The 20,219-nt window shown below is 36.8% G+C and overlaps 1 protein-coding gene across 8 annotated transcripts in view; it reads right to left on the reverse strand.

Moving 5' to 3' along the window:
• Positions 1–20,219, reverse strand: part of acot7 (acyl-CoA thioesterase 7) — a 93,840-nt gene that overhangs the window by 59,015 nt on the left and 14,606 nt on the right. For 4 of the 8 annotated variants that reach the window (XM_039663774.2, XM_039663775.2, XM_039663772.2 and 1 more), the window contains 4 exons: positions 8,042–8,133; positions 6,532–6,646; positions 6,154–6,168; positions 5,071–5,157 (listed from right to left, as the gene is read on the reverse strand). In XM_039663774.2, the coding sequence (XP_039519708.2) occupies positions 5,071–5,157; positions 6,154–6,168; positions 6,532–6,646; positions 8,042–8,133 (309 nt within the window). The remainder of the gene's footprint in view (positions 1–5,070; positions 5,158–6,153; positions 6,169–6,531; positions 6,647–8,041; positions 8,134–20,219) is intronic. The other 4 variants (XM_089119328.1, XM_039663778.2, XM_039663773.2 and 1 more) reach the window with 1 other exon arrangement.

The raw sequence follows: 20,219 nt of genomic DNA on the forward strand, positions 1-20,219 counted from the left end.
CCTGTGAATTTACTCACAAAGTGGTATGACCCAGAAAGAAAGACAAGTCCTTTCCCAAGTGCCTATGGAAGTGGAGATGGAAGATCAAACCAAAAATAAGAACTTCTTGAGTTAGAAAGCCAACATTAAGGTGTATTCTTCTTAGATCTAAAGTTCAGATGGTCCTAAGTACAGACTCCCCAATGACGAGGTGCTGAATCACTCGGTGGCTTAGAGGGAAACCGGCTGAAGAATAAACCTTGCAATTTTGTCTTTAACAACTTAGTCTTTCTTCTGTTCTGTTTTCCCCCTTTAAGGTGATCTAGCGTTGAAACAGACATGGGTAACAAATCCACAACAGATACCCCAGATCGGGAAGAACCTAAGTTCCAGTTTAAATTTCTATGTTCTTGGCTAAATAAAAGAATTTCTGCAATTTGTTGCTGTTTTGTGGCAATTTACACCTCTCCTCACCCTGGGACCCTTGTCACAATGTACACAATAAAAACATTTTCAAATGCTAAATGTTAGCCATAATAACTGCATTTCCACACAGCTCGTCTGTAAGGAAATCAAAATATGAATCCAAAACACTGATCTCTATATAAACTGAATCAATTAATAAATGTGTTTAGCATTCTGCAGCAAATGTTTTTCGGATTTTCAAGACTATTTTAAGATGAGAAGGATATATTACAATTGAACATACAGCTTCGGCAAGCATGTATTATGATACCAAGCGGGGGAACGGTTAATAATTATAATAATAATTAATTACATTTATATAGCGCTTTTCTGGAAACTCAAAGCGCTTCACATAGAGGGGGGGATCTCCTCAACCACCACCAATGTGCAGCATCCACCTGGATGATGCGACGGCAGCCATAGTGCGCCAGAACGCTCACCACACACCAGCTTACTGGTGGAGAGGAGACAGTGATGAAGCCAATTGGGGTATATGGGGATGATTAGGAGGCCATTATGGACAGAGGCCACTGGGCAAATTTGGCCAGGATGCCGGGGTTACACCCCTACTCTTTCGAAAGACATCCTGGGATTTTTTTTATGACCACAGAGAGTCAGGACCTCGGTTTAACGTCTCATCCGAAGGATGGTGCTCTTTTGACAGCATAGTGTCCCCATCACTTTACTGGGGTGTTAGGACCCACACAGACCACAGGGTGAGCACCCCCTGCTGGCCTCACTAACACCTCTTCCAGCAGCAACCTGGTTTTCTCAGAAGGTCTCCCATCCAGGTACTAACCAGGCTCAGCCCTGCTTAGCTTTAGTGGGCAACCAGTCTTGGGCTACAGGGTGATATGGCTGCCGGTTCTCTGAGCCACCAAGGCCCCGTCCAGACTACTGCGTTTTCGCTTAAAAACAGAGACCTTTTGCTACGTTTGCACCTCCCCTCCATACTAAAACGGAAAAAAACGAAAACCTAAAAACGGAGAAGTTTAGAAACGCTGCAGCTCCGTTTTGCGTTTTGAATCTCCAGAGGGCGTTTTAGTGAAGATGGAACAAAACGGAGGAGTTTAGAAACGATGACGCAGAGTCTGACGCTCCGCTTTATGATCGGTTGTAATCAGTCATGACGTATCCTTCCCTGATTCGTCAGCCACTGTTGACACCGACACGCGCACGCCCAGTGTTGGTGAATGGTCACGTGATCCGCGTTTTCACTCGTTTTAATGTGGGCGGAGATCAATTCTAATACACAGATGAAACGCTGGTGTGGACGGAGATCGTATTTGTTTTAATTCTCCGTTTTTAAACGAAAACGCAGTAGTGTGGACGGGGCTAACTCTTTAGTGCTCCACAAATTTTCCAAAGTAAATCTGTGGTGAAAAATGGAACTGCAGTGCACTCTAATCATGAGCCATTGGGGAAGATTTCAGACTGCCCCACTTATTTATTTCAATGTTACCTCATGTAAACCTTGCTCCAGTCCAATACAATATCAACCTGCTTCAGCTATGTGTATATAAGTCAGCATCATGTAACTAGTTGGCATGTCTGTTCTTCCAATGTGGAGCAGCATATCAAATTAATGAAAGTATCAATCCTTTAGTTTAAATCTGCTCATGTAAATAGTTTGGTTGTGTCTGTTTTATGTTTGAGAATAGATATGACTATTTTTTCTCTCTTGTATTCCTCAGCAACTCTCAGAGGCAACAAACACTGCATTAAGGCAATTCTAAGATAGCATTCTCATGTGCCGTGACTCGTTTGTGCTTAAAGCCTGTCAATCAACATTAGAGCACCACCCTCAGGCTGAAAAACGCAACCTCTGCCAAAAGTGCTCAGAATATAAAGGTTATAAAATGTTTATGATAAACTAGCGCCTACACCTAGAGTCTGCCTAAATACCTACCTTAATTGCAATGTAGTCAAAACACCTTTTGTCAGTCTGGGAGTTGATTTATTGAAAACTACTTAGACTGACTAGGGACATGAATATCCCATCTCACAATATGATAGAGTTTTAATTATTGCAAAATCTAATGTTTTTGCATTGCTAAAATTAGCATTTACATATGATTATAATAACAACGCATTTGCATTGAGAACGAAAGGGTAAGCACAGCACTCATTTCTTAGTCATCCAACAGTTTTCCATGGCAGATTCATGATGATAAAGAGATATTCTCAGATAAAAAATAAATGGAAAAGAAGGTAGATTATGGCTACGGTAAAAGGTGATACATGGATGACCTGGAATAAGCTGCAAATCTCTATGTCAGCTGGTTATATCTTGTTATGATTATGTGTGGCTTTTTTTTTTTTTTCATTTTAAAAATGGAAAGAACGGACTTGAGTTCTTGTGAAGACCGGTCTTGCTATGCAACCTTGAAAGAACGAACTCGGAAGGAAACAGAACGCATCTTGTGATCTTGACTGTCCACCCAAAAATGAAAATACTGTCATCAATTACTTCCCCACGCATTCAAAATACTTTTGTTCATCGTTGAAATGTTTTTTAACGAAATCTGAGATTTCTGTCCCTCCATTGAAAGTGTATTCACACAAAACTCTGAGATTGTAAAAGAAATCCAAATGAATCTAACAGTTTAATCAGTCTTCTTAAAAGACACAAATCACTTTATATGACTAACAGATTTAATTTAGGCTGTTATTCAATGATTAATGAACATACATGAGCACTCAAATTTGATAAATAGAAGCTCAAGCATGCTTGATGAGCAAGAACCAATGAGGTTCATTCTTGTGTGTCACGCCAGCATGTTTAAGCTTCTGTAAGATCCAATGAGGTTTGTAATTGATGACAGAATTTTTATGGATGAACTTTATCTCTTTAAGTAGTGTGACAGCAACACCCATTGCACAATAAATAACACATAACACCACAAACATGGGTGTTGCTAATGTGTTTCCGAGTGGTTTTTTGGTGTGGATGCTAGTGTGTTCTGGGATAGTGGTTATGGTTCACTTCCAAGATTTTGTGATATCCATGCCACAAGTAGCAAGGGTGTTTTCTTCGTAGCCCAAAAAAAAAAAACTAGCAAGGGCGTTTTCTTGCTTTATTATGAAATATGATATATTTTTGTGTTGCATAAAACATATCTAGCAAATAAAATATCAGAGGAAAGTAATGTCACTTTTGCCTCCCTGGAGATCATTCTATTCTCAATGAGCTCGTCATGAATTTGATCGGGAACTGCTAGAAACAGAAAATAGTTAGTCTCCATTGCATTACAACTGGCTGATTATCCTACCAATGCAATAATGCCTTGCTCTTATGCTCACAGTCAGTCCACAAATCAACCTCAATGGGTCAGACTGGCAGAAATGAACTAATTACAAAGTAAACACTTCATCCACTCACTTTCAGCCCCATCTGAATCAAATGAACTTGAATTACTGATCTGTGACTGATGTAGTTTTCAGTGAACACTCAGTTCTCTCATTTACAGACGTCCTCCCATTTCTTATTCTGCTTTCCCTTTCTCACATTATTGACGCACCACTATATACCACATAATAATTGTGCTATGAAGCTGTCTGGTATTCAGCGGACATCAAAAGCTCAGTAAGTGTGTGTGAGCAATATAGCATACTAGTTTTAAAATCTAAATTGTTGCGCTTGAGCTTAGTGTCCACATTTTTTTTTTTATTTAATTCAATAAATTAAATGAATGAGACATTTTAAAGATCTAAAATTAAGGTTTAGATATAACTGTATGTGTCAAATATTCCGCTCCAGCATTTGCATGGACTGTGCTGCTGATGTTCTTGTGTTTATGTAACTCATTCGGGTCAGTGAGTTGACTACTTCTTGTCATGCATGTATAAATGGGGCAGTGGTGGTTACAGCTAACCCTCTACATTGCAAGTAAATGCGACAAAATTTTGTTCTAGGCTTCTAAATAATATCTGTCACTAGCCACGGGCTAAAAATTGTTCGATTTCACTCACAAGTGACTGTGTTAGAGGATAGGAACACGTTTAGAACATATATTTGCACTGCATATTGTATCATATGACCGCCTACGCTAGAACACTCTGACTGAGTGTTAGTGATGGGTCGCTCATAAACGATTCGCTCATTTAGAATGACTCTTTTTCTTCTTCACTTGCAAAGAGAGAGAAACCGAGAGACATAGAATAATGCGCTAAATGAAAATGCCGTTTTTTTTTATTATTATTAGTCTGAATAATCTATTAGTTTACTGACACACTGCATGACCAATAGTTTCTTAAGCATTACCACTAGTCAATCATTTTCAAATTTCATTCATACATATGGATGATTGCCAGGTTTTAGTTATAATTACTACCAGACCACTCTCGGATTTAGACAGAGTAGACAGATTTCTAACTGCAATAGAACCTCACAAGTGACCAATTTGAAATTCTTTTCATGGGAAGCAACTTTACCAAGGGTCACCCATACATGGCAGACTAATAGTGCACCAGGGAATTCACTAACATACAGTACACAGTAGATAACAACAGTCTAATGTTAACCTGTTTCTAAGATGACTCTAAACACTTGTCAGCACTATTTAAAACCGTTTGAATAGAAATAAGAAAGTGTAATAATCATAAAAGTGTTATTAAATTGATTACCTCCATGTACAAAGCCAAGCAGCGTGCAGTCAGATGGGCCAACGAGATGGATCAGGCTTGACTGACTATATTCAACAGTGTAGGGCTCTAAGGAACAAGAGAAAATGGAGTAAAAGCAATAAAATACACACATTAATATAATTTCATATAAAGATCCTAAATGAAGATAAATACATACATACATATTGTACATGCATACATACTCCTGGATGTATTATTTGACAATTAAAGGAGTAGTTCACTTTTAAAAAAAACTTTTGCGGATAATTTATTCACCCCCATGTCATCCAAGATGTCCATGTCTTTCTTTCTTCAGTCGAAAAGAAATGAAGGTTTTTGATGAAAACATTCCAGGATTTTCTCCAATATAATGCACCAAACGGTTCAAGGTCGAAAAGACAGTTTCAGTGCAAACTGCAAACTGTTTAAAAAGCTTTAAACGATTCCAGACGATTAATAAGGGTCTTATCAAGCGAAACGATCGCTCATTTAATAAATAAATAACAAAGTTTAAGCTTTATAAACTCAATGCTTGCCATGCTCTGTTCTGTGATGCGCGTTTTTATGATTCTCCTGTTCGAACTCGTTCATCAAAATGAACAAATCTTTTTTCGAGTCAATTCGTTAATTTCGCTCGTTGAATGAACCAAATGACTCGAAAAAAGATTTGTTCATTTTGATGAACGAGTTCGAACAGGAGAATCATAAAAACGCGCATCACAGAACAGAGCATGGCGAGCATTTGTGCTTATAAAACTTAAACTTTTTTATTTATTTTTAAAAGGAGCGATCGTTTCGCTAGATAAGACCCTTATTCATCATCTGGTGTCGTTTAAAGCCCCTTGAAGCTGCACTGAAACTCTAATTTGGACCTTGAACCGTTTGATTCCCAATGAAGTCCATTATATGGAGAAAATCCTGGAATGTTTTCATCAAAAACCTTAATTTCTTTTCTACTGAAGAAAGAATGACATGGACATCTTGGATGACATGGGGGTGAGTAAATTATCAGCAAAAGTTTTTTTTTTAAAGTGAACTACTCCTTTAACTTCATAGTTCTTTGAAAATAAAATGTATACATACCCTTTGTCTGTCTATCTGTGCAGCATCAGAGCAAAATAGCATAAAATGATGTCAAAATTAGACTCTATTCATAAACCTCACTATATCAACAACAAATATATTAAACATGCTAAGGAATTATGATGTCTGTTGGACATGTACTATTGAATACACCGACAATAGTCTCATTTAAAGTACCGTTGTAAATTCAAAGTGTATGGTATCAAAGTACCATGGTATTACTCTACCATGTTATTGCCAGTGCTTTTTGCAAGATAAATGTTTCACATCGGCTAAAAATTGACCCGAATGTGGCAAATCCATGACATGACTAAACCATCAAACACATGAGTTCAATGAGGATAAGGATGTGTAATGACATGAAGGAGGAAGTGTTACCTGGAAGAGAGACAGACATGAGGATCTCACCATTCCTCTCTTTGGTCTCTAATCGCTCGAATTTCTGAGCCTCGTATCTCTTTTTTCCTGCTTCCTCCTGCTCTGAGCTGGAGTACTGCAATGGACAAAAACACGTCAGCAGAAAGATTGACAAGCAACTCATTAGTAAAAAGAAAAAGTCAACAAGAGTGACAAATGTTAGTGAATATAAGCTAAAATATTTGGCAAAATAACATTTGAGTAATGTCTAATTCTAGATTCTAATGTAAACTACCAGAGAACTTTGAGATAAACTACACTGTAAAAAAATATTGTTTGGTTCAACTTAAAAAATGAAGTAACCTGGTTGAAATGGAAAAATTGAGTTAATACAATGAAGGAGATTGATTTAACCATCAGAAACTCAAAATATTATGTAATCTGAACTACATAAATTATTTAAGTTGATTTGACAAATGAAAAAATGTTGTGATTACTAATCACGAAAATATTTTTTACAGTGTACTTGTTAGGGCTGTCAAACGAAATATTAATATAAACAAATATAAGAAATATTTTCATGTATATACTGTATACAGATTTATATTATATATAAATATAAATATTTTATATATAAATAATATTTTTTTCTTAAACATACATGCATTTATATACAGTATATATACAAAATAATTATACACAGTGCACCCACATATATTATGTAAACACAAACTTTTATTTTGGATGCGATTAATCACGCCGTACTACTTGTACTTGAAAATATATGAATAGTGACAATAATGAAATATAGATCAATCTTGAAATTTGAATCGATACAAACTGTGTGTCCTAATGTCACTCCTTAGAGAAGATACAATGGGTCTCATTCACTATACATTTTGTGGATTATTTCATATTTGTATGTGCAGAAAATCACCTCGCCTACTTCACAACATGTGTGTACTGTATGCACATGAATTTGTTCTTATCCTCCTTCTAATGTTAGTGACTTTGGAGTATTCTAAATGTGGCCACGTGCACATGGTCATGAACCATCTCCATATTAGGGCTTTCTGCAGACGCGCTCTCGCCAGATCCTCGAGCAATGCCAAGAGAGCCATTCTCAAAACCAGTGCAAGCACAATAAACATATTTTATACAGACCTCTGATAAGCTGTACATATGCATATGTCTGCTGCTTTATTCAGAGAAACCTTGCAGCTTTTCTTACTCTTCTGCAGTATACAGTAAGATTAAATTAAATTGTATTATTTTATAATATAATATATTATAATAATACAATATAATTATAGTTGTGTTAAGATTAAATGTATATTTTTTAACATGATTATAAGGCCGCACAGAGTAAATGCTTTTTGCATACGTGTGGTTCCAGCTGTTCCTATATTTTTTCATACATTTAGAATACATTTTACTACTAAGGTTTTTGGTGGATCATCATTTTTTCATGAAAACGTTCTTACGCAGATTTCACGAGACCCAATGTGTTTACTAATGTACAGACTCTTACCTCAATAGGAGGAACTTCGATGATTTTGTCCACATTTTTAAGGGATAGTGGGACATACCACAGCGTTGCCTTGTTGGTCACTTTTTTGGCACCTATGAAAATGTAAAAAAATAATATCAGCATATTCAGAAGTGAATATGAACTGAAAAAATCTCTTCAAATTCAGTGCATTTATCACATAAAGAGTGATGTAAAGTAAAACAAAGTATAGTAATTGGAAACAGGGCCATCGCTAGAGGCAAAAGGTGGTGACGATTCAAGGTCTCCTCAGCTTTCAGTGGGTCCCTGCAATTTCAACCAAAGGGGACCCTAGGAGACCCTAGTTACAGTAATTGACCCTTCGCTAAGCCCCGCCTTCCCTAGTGACTGTTGCTACGCCTGTCAAGCTTTCGCGGCTGGCACATTTATTACAGTGTGTATGCACTGGTGTCAGACATTTCCCAATGAGAAAATTAGTCATTTTTGGCGAAAATGTGAAATATCTGAGAGAGCAAGACAAAAGGGCCTGCCGTATTCCATTCGAGGGATATATTCACAACATAATATGCAACTGATTAGAGAATAATTTCTTAAAAATTGAAGCTAAAGCCTATAGTCCCAGCGCAAGCAGCAGCCGCTTCATGCTGACCATTCAAATGGGTAACACAAATTGAGGAACAGCTATGCTCGTGCACAGCAGGGCATTTGAAATGTGAAAATAATCCTAATAATTATAAATCAAACAGCTTATCAATAAATCTTGTGGAATAACACTAACATCAGGACAGCTGTGCAATCGGATTGGGTTAAAGTTACTTAGTCAGGGGTAGTAGGCCGTCGATTTACAAAATGCTGAAATAAATTTTAAAGCATGTCAGTGAGCCTCCGTCTAGTCTTTAATCGTCTTATTTTACGCTGACCCTTAGACGGTCTTCGTTTCGGAGTCACATCCTGCGCCTTCCCGGTCAGGACACCTAAAAATGACATTTCCTCCATCCCAGTAAAACCAATGCAATTTATTTTTGTTCTATAATATTTATTCTTTTTAATTTAGTATTTTGAGACAATTTGATAGAATTTATTAATATTTATGCAATATTTATGGTCTATTTTTGCCATGGTAAATATATATATTTTTCTATATATATATATATATATATATATATATATTTTTTTTTTTTTAATGATTAATGCAGTATTTTAGTTTAATATAGAGTCTAGGCCTTCAGAAAAAAAAATGTTTTTGAAGAAAATTAGCACCATCTGGTTACAGTATAGAGAAAAAAGCGTAGAATCATGGTGTAACCACTAGGTACAGATGGAGAACATGTGAATTCCCCAGTTGTTTATGAACACATTTTCTTTTGGTGGATTTGAATATATAGTTGAAACAATCTCAAAAACGATTGCTAATTAAAAAAAAAGTATAAAAAAAAAATAAAAATAAAAAATTTGTGAATTTTTGTGTTTTTGTCAATTTCCCATTCATTTTCTATGGGTCGGTCATTTTTGACAGAAGACCACAAGTGTCACTATTTTTTTTACGACCACTTAGTATGCTCAGATCATGACCTCAATTTTTTTGTGTGTTCACATACATAATGCCATAAAAGTCACCAAGTTTCGTAACATCGCGTTGAAGCTGTGATTTTTAAAAATTCAAAACATACTTTTTGTAATCAAAATTTATTGGTGTGTATGTGTATAAAAGTGTGTTTGTATGTGTGTGTGTGGGTGGGTGTGTCTGTTTTGCACTCTAGATGTTGTAGAGTGTCACCCCTTTCCTGCGGTGTACTTTTTTTTTAGAATCGTGGCCGATTTGTAGATTGTACATACAAAAATTCAGAGAATTGTTTTTTGGTCAATTTCCCATTCATTTCCTATGGTCGGTCATTTTTGACCGAAGACCACAAGTGTGACTATTTTTTTTTTACGACCACTTAACATGCTCGGATCATGACCTCAATTTTTTATTTTTTTTTGTATTCACATACCTAAAGCCATAATAGTCACCAAGTTTCATAACATTCAGATGAAGCTGTAATTTTTAGAAATTCAAAACAGAAAATTTTCTGACCGAAGACCATCTGAGGGTTAAAATATATGCATTATGACCAAAGAACCGACAATATTTCCAAGCAATAGGTGTTTTTGTTAATCATGTCGACATTTAGTTGTGAATGCGTCTCCCACACTGCTTAATCACGCCCATCATTTCTCCCCGCGGCTTTTAGATGTTCGGGAAGGAAAACAATTCACTCCCCCATCCAAACGTTTAGGATACCGGTATCAGACTTGCACAATCCATACGCACAGTTTCCCTCGCTCGAAAGTTTGCCAGACCTCCCGCGCCTAGTTACGGTTGCTAAGACACGATTGGCCAGAGGCGGTTTTCGGGCGTGGCTTAGCGAAGGGTCAATTGTGACAAATTTGTTGCATTTGAGATTCTCCAAAAAGCACAGGAGCTGCTGAGAATTTTTTCTAAAAGGTCATAAAAAGTTACCGCCAAAAAATATACTGGAAAACATTTCCAATAACCGGAAAAGACAATATCTTAGTTCCAAAAAAAAACTCGTAGGGAAGTGATACGTTTCTGGTGTTGTCATGGAGACTTCAGCATCTCATATTGAAGCTGGTTTGCTCTCTAAAGAGCAAGTGAGGCTATTTTAGGTAGGCTGTGTTTATTAGACACGAGAGAGATTTGAGAGAGGAAAAGTATGTGCTTGAGCGGATAAGTACACAATTAAGGCCGTCGCAGAGAATGGCAAACCTTGAATTAATGAAACTATCAATGAGTGTGATAATGACGCACCAAACTAGAGAAAATTCAAAATTTGATTTAACATTCTAAAATCTTGAGATTTTTAAGATTTGATTTCCTTCAAAGCTAAGATTCATAATCACTTAGTAATGCCAGGATGCTATACAAACAATTTATAATTTTCAACACTTAGTGGCATGGGGCCATATTTCTATAGGCAATTTTGACAAACGTTGCAAGGTTACAATACAGAGAATAATATGGTTTCTGTTTCTTTAACATTTTATGAACTCAAAACAAATTATTTAAAACTGAACTGTACCAATTCAGCAGAAAGAGGAGGATTAATTCTGACAGACTGCTTTTGGGAATATCATTTGCATTTTACACACTGTTGAAGTCATCCAGACAAGCCGGTTGCTATGACAACAATGCAGGGATTCTGCGGCTACCATGGCGAGAGACTGACTTCTCTAATTGGTTTCCACAGCAGCTTGTCTAATGGTTCTACACAGCAGGATATTTACATGTTCTCCACAAGCAAAGAATCATGGGCAAAAAATAGCTCTCTCACTGGACAGATGAAGTCAGATAGTATATCATTTTTAATTTTGAAACATATTTTCTGAAGGAAGTTCATATTAAGTGTCATTCGCTCAATTATGACATTTTTAATGCAATTATGACATTGTTTGAGATGTCTTTATGACACTTTGATATAAACCAATCCATCATAACCTGTCAGTGTCTTTGTCATGACAACTTGACATTACTAAGACAACACAACCTGTCATAAACATGACATATATAGCAGATTAATTATCAAACTTAAGAAACCATCTAGCTTTATGGGTTAACTTTACATTAAACTGTCTGGTGGTTGGGTTGGACATTGGCTGTCATGAAGCCATTATAACTTTTTAATGACAAATTCAATTAGTACCACTGTATTTGAGGTCATGAAAAATAGTCATGACACAGTTATAATGGCCTCACGACAGCCAATGTCAAAGCCAACCACATGACAGTTTAACTTAATTTTATGTCAAGATGTCATGACAAAGACACTGACAGGTTATGATGTATTAGTTTATGTCAAGGTGTCATAACAAAGACAACTCAAACAATGTCATATTTGCATTCAAAATGTCATAATTGAGCGAAAGACACTTAATGGCAGTTCTCATAAACATGCATAAACCCTACTTCATATTCAAGACAGTATATCATGTCATGATTATGAACGTGTCATGTCAGTCTTATGCACACCCCTTCAAGTAAAGTGTTACCAAAATTTCATCTCATGATTTACGAAGATTTAAATATCTGGTACAGGGTAAAATGTAGGTCTAGTGTACTACAGAGAAAAATATAATATAATATAATTTAATATAAAAATGTTAATCCCCAGCTTCGTAGTAGTGACTGAGTAGTGTAGTTGCCTACTGTAAAGTAGCTTAGGTTACACCAAATTAGAGCCCGACCGATAAATTTTCAAGGCTGTTACCGATACAAATATTTTTGGGTTTTAAAATCCGATATTCCGATATATCGGCCGATATTTTATTTATTTATTTTAAACTGGACATGATAGTCACAAATTTTGTCATGCTTATTTGAGTTAAGAGAACTGATGGGGACGTTCTTTTAATTGTTATTCAAGCAATGTATGTATCGTGCCCAACTCAACGAGTGTTGCCAACAGGAACGGTGTAGAGTGCCCTCTGGTGGATAAACTATACAACTCCAACACTCATGACATGGTTCAAGCGTGTTTCGTCCGTTTTTATTTTATTTTTGAAATATTCATTTATCAGCCATTATAACTGCCGATACCGATAGTTTGGAAAATGCCTAATATCGGCCGATAATATCGGTCTGCCGATATCGGTCTGGCTCTACACCAAATGAAATACATTTTTAATGAATAGCTTTTTTAAGGAAATGGCTTTTACAGTGTACTATAGATCTAGCCAAACTCTGATCCAACAATTATCTGACAAATTTGTCTCTTAGCAACAAACATTATTCCAACTTTTTTAAGATCGGTGGTTTTATATGCTGATTTACACAGCTAATTCCACTGTATTTGATCTAAGTACTAATACGTGCATTTCCTTGTGCAGACTGTGCTGACTATATAACAAAACAGTCTGCTGAGAGTCATCTAATCAATGTTTTTTTTTCAGTGACTTGCGTCAACCAAAATAGTTTGTTCTTGATTACTATCTTAGATTTTCCATTACTGCCAGCCAACAAATTAATCACTGGTTTCAGTATGGAGCCGTTGGTCAGATACAAGAGAAAAGACGTTGTGCAGTACAGGAGTGATTGCAGGTGTGCTGTACACATTGTTTAGAGATGGAGTAGCTTTTAAAGGATCTGCCAACCCACATTTTGCAGTATACCCACTCACCTATTGAACTTTTCTCAAGTTTAATTTGGATTTGAATCTAGATTAGCTATTAAATTAAATTGGTTTATGTGTATTATACATTTGATTAAATGAGGTGATAAACGGGTATATTCTGTATCAGTTTTCCTATGTCACACTGTTCATTTAATATAAAAAAAGACCGGGATATTATGACTATTTATTTTTTATGCATATTTCATTAGGGTTGGTTTATTAAGTACATTTCTGCATTGGCACTTTGGTACAAGTGTGGACAAGATAAAGCTGCATCATATTTATACAAATACGTAATTAAGTCTTACTTCAGTGGTTCAAAAACACTCTATAGTTCAACTTATTGCATTTAATATAAAAATAAACTACAATACATTTTCACTTAATTAAAATTACATTCAATAACATGCAATTAAGTGTCCGGAAACATTACAATCAGAAGTCTCTTTAAAAGTATGCAAAACTTGTACTTTTTTACAAGGAATACGTAGCTTTGTCAATTTAAACATACATCAATCTAATTACTAACTGATTGTTCATTTGACAAATTTATAGTTAAAAAATACACATATGCAAGAAGCAAGCTGAATGGGGTCTTTTAGGGTTATGTTTGGTTTGTGTTGGAATTGGAAGTATTTATATTTAGCTTCATAGAGCATTTATAATTATAATTAAAAAGTGGGAGAATATAAAACATACAGTGTATAATCAAAGTCTATGGTATGTCCTTATTTGAGAAGTCTCTAAATGTGTTTGTTTAATAGAGAGAGTGATGGACTGAGAGCAAATGTGTTCATTTTAATGTGATTTTGCATTTGTATAAACACGTGTGTAGATGGCTGCCCTGCCGATGCAATCATCACGGCCCCTGCATTGCGAGTCTGGAGACCCCTAAGGAGTGTGAGCGAGCCGAGGCTGACAAGATTGGCCCTGACTGCGTGTGTGTGCATGTGTAACCCAAGAGAAGAGTCATTTGATGGCCTAGCCTGAGTTCACACATGTACATAAACAGAAACAAACACATACCCAGCCTTTAAATGTGTGTCAGACCAGGAAACAAAGGTTTATGGAAAGATCTTTTGCAAGAACATTGCCTCTTTGCTGTATATTGATGCTATGTAAATGATATAAATGCTGAATGGAATGTATGGGGGGGAAAAAACTATATATTTAGCAAAAAGAGAGGGCTAGAAGAACTAATACTGTCAACACCATCTACTGTTGCTACATGCTATTATGCACTTGGCAGCAGTTCATTATTAACCATGTTAATGAAGCCAGCCAATAATAGCGCAATGAGTGTATGAACGAGGACATAAAGGGGAAGTGATTTCCAGGCCACGGTTCATTTACATTCTTGGATACATGCATGCATATTTATGGACAAGACGTTTTTGACTGTCTATACATCCAGGTACTGCATTTGGTGGGCAAAGGGCAAAGGTTTTTCTGTTTCAATTCTAGAGGAAGACACTGCGTTTGCAGAGCAGACTGCTTTCCTATGCAGGTATCGCTCTGCAACTGCCGCCTGTGTTGGTGAAGCGTGACGTTAACTTAACATGACAGAAGCACATAAAGTATGCCCCCATTCCACTCGGTTCCCTGCGGCTCAGCACGAGCCTTTAAAGGGGCAGCACTGAGACAGCCTGAGAACACTCCACAGAGCCGCCTTAACACAACACGCTAAGGAAAATGACTGATGAGCTGCTTACATTGGATAAATTATGGAATACAGCCATTGCTTGTCATGGAAAAATTCTAAAGTTTTAATGTAGCAGTCGCTTAAGAGTCATTTTAACGGCATCACTTCACTTAAAGCCTCTGTCTGTATACACTGCATTATATATAGGTCTTAAAGGAGTAGTTCCCTCTTGAAAAAACCTTCGCTGATAATTTACTCACCCGCACGTCTTCCAAGATGTCCAAGTCTTTCTTTCTTCAGTTTAAAAGAAATTAAGGTTTTTGATGAAAACATTCCAGGATTTTCTCCATTAAATGGACTTCATTGGGAACCAAACGGTTCAAGGTCCAAATGACAGTTTCAGTGCAGCTTCAAAGGGCTTTAAACGACACCAGACGATGAATATAGGACCCTTCGAGTCATGACTCGAAAAAAGATTTGTGATTTTGATAAACGAGTTTGAACAGGAGAGTTACGAACGCTCATCACAGAACAGAGCAAGGCGAGCATTTGTGCTTATAAAACTTAAACTTTTTATTTATTTTTGAAATGGCCGATCGTTTCGCTTGATAAGACCCTTATTCGTCGTCTGGTGTCATTTAAAGTCCTTTGAAGCTGCACTGAAACTCTCATTTGGACCTTGAACCATTTGGTTCCCATTGAAGTGCATTATATTGAGAAAATCCTGCAATGTTTTCATCAAAAACCTTAATTTCTTTTTGACTGAAGAAAGAAATACATGGACATCTTGGATGACATGGGGGTGAGTAAATTATCAGCATTTTTTTTTTTTAAAGTGAACTACTCCTTTAATGCAATATAATATATGTTAATACTTTATCCAACCTTACCCGGATACATACATCACACTCACATTAAGCGTTAACTACTATATATATATATATATATATATATATATATATATATATATATATATATATATATATATATATATATATATATTATGCCTTTACACATTGAAGTGCATAATATATTTTCATAAGTAATTGTAATACTTATAAATAATTATTTTAATTGTATATCCTGGGCAACAAAACAATCAACCAGTTGAGAATTTATACAGTAGTCAACATCTGAAGTGGATCAAAACCTTTCATCAAAGTTACACATGAATTTTGAACAATACCCGTTCTTGTCTTAGGACAACTTTAAAGAACTTTTTTGATCCACTTTAAATGTTGACTACTGTATAAATTATCAACTGGTAGATTTTTTTATTGTCGAAAATTGTGAACTGAATTATTGGCCAGGATATACAATTAAAATAATTATAAGTATTACAATTGTCATTAAAATTATTTCTGAAATGATATTATGCATTACAAGGTGTAAAGGCATTATAAATTAAGGCGATAAGCCGCTAAAACACGACACCTTTCTAACAGAAACATTTAACGCGTTCTGGCCCGCTCATCCGCACAAAACAGTGCCTGGTGTCTCAAGAATGCAAACCCTGAAATAGATTCCAAGGTGCAAGCCTTGAAAATTTTTGGGGAAAAAAGGTTATCTCTGCGCAAACCTCAAAAACGCAAACCCGCGAAAACGCCAACGGCGTGCACATGCGATTCACGTGTTTAGTCCACAGTTATGCACGTTTGACTATATTTGAGCAGGCGTGTAATCGTTCTTTACAAACCAAACTTCAACAAGCTACTTGTCTGGCCTTAAAAATGTATAATACAGAATAACCAAATAACCACGCAAACCGAAATTATCCCGACAAAGATTTATCTGTACAGAGGTAAAGGGAAGGAGGCCTTCACAGAGGAGAGACTAGTTGACACTTCAGGACTGCGTTGTCGTCATGTACAGGCGCAGGTCCTTCATCAGATCTGATTCTGGATATGCCTGACTGCGGTAAACCTCGGGGTAAACCTTGAGAGAGCAGCCAGAAAAACGGAGCGCAACTGGAATAAAACAAAACAATTTTTTTCGCATTTCATGGAGAGAGCACGATTGCGTACAGAAAGGCAATAAAAATGGCTAGATCTGCTTATTTTTCAACCCTCTTGGAAGAAAACAAACAAAACCCTATGTATTTATTCGAAACAGTGGCTAAATTAACGAGAAATACAGCTTCAACCCCAGACATTTCCAAACAGCACAGCAGTAATGACTTTATGAACTTCTTTACTTACAAGGTAAAACATTATAACTATGCAACGGCTTAACACTTTTGCATCAGGCAGTGCATTATAGTCCCCCCGCAGAAAAATTTAATTCATTCATTGTTATAGGAGAGAAAGAATTTTCTAAACTCATTAAATCATCTAAATCGGCATGTATTTTAGACCAAATATTGACTAAGCTATTGAAAGAGATGCTCCCAGAGGTCACATATCCTCCTCTTAATTGGGGGGGTACTGTATCATACCGTCCACGATAACACCGCTATACATTTTTACATGATAATAAAAAGTCATATCGCGATATCAATGTCAATATAGTGACGCGATGACTTGTGGCGCATTTACGTTCCCTAGCACGCACAACAAAAACACCTGAGAGTAAGAGCAGCATGTCAGCCTATGGTGACGATTTAATACCTAAAAAGGGAAGCTACTAAAATAGTATTTTAATAATTCCCGCAGCCACCACTTATAATGTGGGAAATTCCCCCGCAAACATTGATTCACATTAGCATGTTGATTGTATGTAACATTCAGTGTTGTGCCTATCGTTCATTGAACGCGTTCATATTTTGGGCGAACGTAAACTGAATTACTGCCTAATGAACGTTACTGTGAACGCGTTCATTCTGGTGTCTATGAACACACGCTCTCTCAGTTTAACTTCGTACAACAGGGTGTCAGATTTCTATCCACAAGTTTCCTACGCCCCATGAGGCCTTGTGTCAAAAGTGGGCACGTCTTCCGGTTCGAAGTAAACAAAGCGCGACTTGACATGCTTGACACTCATTCATTCAACAGTTGACAGTCATTCAAGTTATAGCGATCCAAACTAGCTAACGATGTGGGAACACAACCTCGACGAAATTAAAAAGGGTGAAATAACAGTACCTTTACCCTCCGCAGTAGTTGGTTGGGAGTATTATAATAACATTATTAATAATCAATACTCATCAAGGCATGGTGACAGACAGTTGTGTGAGCTGACAAACAATTAAAATAAAAAATACACACTTAGTCATTGTGCTTTGGAGTTTATTCAAAATTATAAATGAATGTGCCACTTGAATACATTAACTGGCACATTTGGTTAACAGTGGTATTCTGTCAACTCAGGCTTTGATCCTGAGTTTAGGTGCAATATCAGTAGCGAACAGCCAATCACATGCTGAGAGAGTTTATAGAATATTAAGAATTTAAACAAATGTACACAGGAAGATTTGTCGTCTTTTGGGAGGTGATGGAAACTACAGTCGTTTGGGAGGATCACTCTGATTTCGTTTTAGGCTTATGTTCAAAACAATCACGTTTAAGCCACTGAATTAGTTTAGTCCGGTTATGCGTACAACCGCGAACAACACATGTTGTCCTTGAGCTCCGTAACGACATCTCTCATAAAGGTTTGCGTCTTTAAATAGTAAAATAATTATCCGAAAAACAGCTAGCCTCTTCGCTAACTAACACACAAAATACCATTGGAATGCTACTTCCGCCGCGTCACCGAAAGTTTCACCCACTTTATTTTTTACAGGAGCGCCCCCGGAAACTTGTGGATAGATCCTTCCAGGCGAAAACCCGGCTAAAGACACGTAAACAGGCCTTAAAGGACAACTCCGGCGCAAAATGAACCTTTGGTCTAATTACACATTGTTACCTAGTCCAGTGTTTCCCAACCCTGTTCCTGGCGGCACACCAACACTGCGTGTTTTCTTTGTCTCCCTAATCAAACACACCTGACTCAACCCATCAGCTCATAATCAGGTGGGTTAATGAGCTGATGGGTTGAATCGGGTGTGTTTGATTAGGGAGACAAAGAAAACACGCAGTGTTGGTGTGCCGCCAGGAACAGGGTTGGGAAACACTGACCTAGTCAACCGTTATCTGAGATTTTTTTTCATGATTGCCGAATCTAAATAGTTTTATCTATTAAAACAGTTTAGCCTATAATGCTAGTATAACGCTAGTCTATAGGGCATAGAGTAATGACAAATAAAAATCGCTTTTTATTACCACTAACAAGGCTCAAAATAGCCCCACAGTAACACGGTAGCACAATAAGGATCCCTACAGGCAAAACGAAGCATTGAGAACTTTGTCAGTGTCCATACAGTTTAATAAGAAGATATTTTATACACACAGTCAACTTCACGAATACAGGAAGAAGCCATCTTTAAAATATAGTCTCTACCAGTCGATCTACGAACGCTGATCCAAGTGCGCTGAACTGTGCAGAATCTTATATGGTCCATTGTTTCCGGAAGAAACACAAACACGAACCGTTTTCTTCTCTTTAATATGTACATGTTGCCTACTGTTCGCGCTCACATTAGCACTTTATTCACATCTCACCAGCGCACTTGGATCGGCGTTCGTAGATCGACTGGTAGAGACTATATTTTAAAGATGGCTTCTTCCTGTATTCGCAAAGTTGACTGTGTGTATAACATTTCTTCTTATTAAACTGTATGGACACTGACAAAGTTCTCAATGCTTCGGTTTGAATGTATGGATCCTTATTGTGCTACCGTGTTACTGTGGGGCTATTTTGAGCCTTGTTAGTGGTAATAAAAAGCGATTTTTATTTGTCATTACTCTATGCCCTATTTACTAGCGTTATACTAGCCTTATAGGCTAAACTGTTTTTATAGATAAAACTATTTAGATTCGGCAATCATGAAAAAAAATCTCAGATAACGGTTGACTAGGTAGCAATGTGTAATTAGACCAAAGGTTCATTTTGCGCCAGAGTTGTCCTTTAATATTTGGCGAAAAAACACCCAATCTGGCAACACCAGCCACCAGTGTCACGCCACGGCCACCGTCGACAAAGCAGTGAGCGAGGAGGCGTCGTATGATCATTTAAACGGATTTAACGACGAGGTCGGTGAGGATGGGAAAAATCGAACATTTCTGTGTATATATTTTGTCTGTGTTTGTATATGAGCTGAGGGCGGCAATAATAAATAATAATAAAAAAGCTCGCAACATATGGAACTAGTTCATTTGAAAATGTGTGAACTGAACTTTGAACTAGTTCATGTAATTAGAAAGTGAACTTTCCCAACACTGGTAGCATTTATGTGTGGATTTGACAGTGTTGGGTAAGTTACTCTAAAAAAGTAATTAATTACAAGTTACTAATTACCTCTTCAACAGTGTAATTAGATTACTGTACTAATTACTCTCTCTAAAAAGTA

The sequence above is a fragment of the Pimephales promelas genome, chromosome 14, assembly GCF_988280905.1.
Source record: "Pimephales promelas chromosome 14, fPimPro1.hap1.1, whole genome shotgun sequence".
NCBI lineage: Eukaryota > Metazoa > Chordata > Actinopteri > Cypriniformes > Leuciscidae > Pimephales > Pimephales promelas.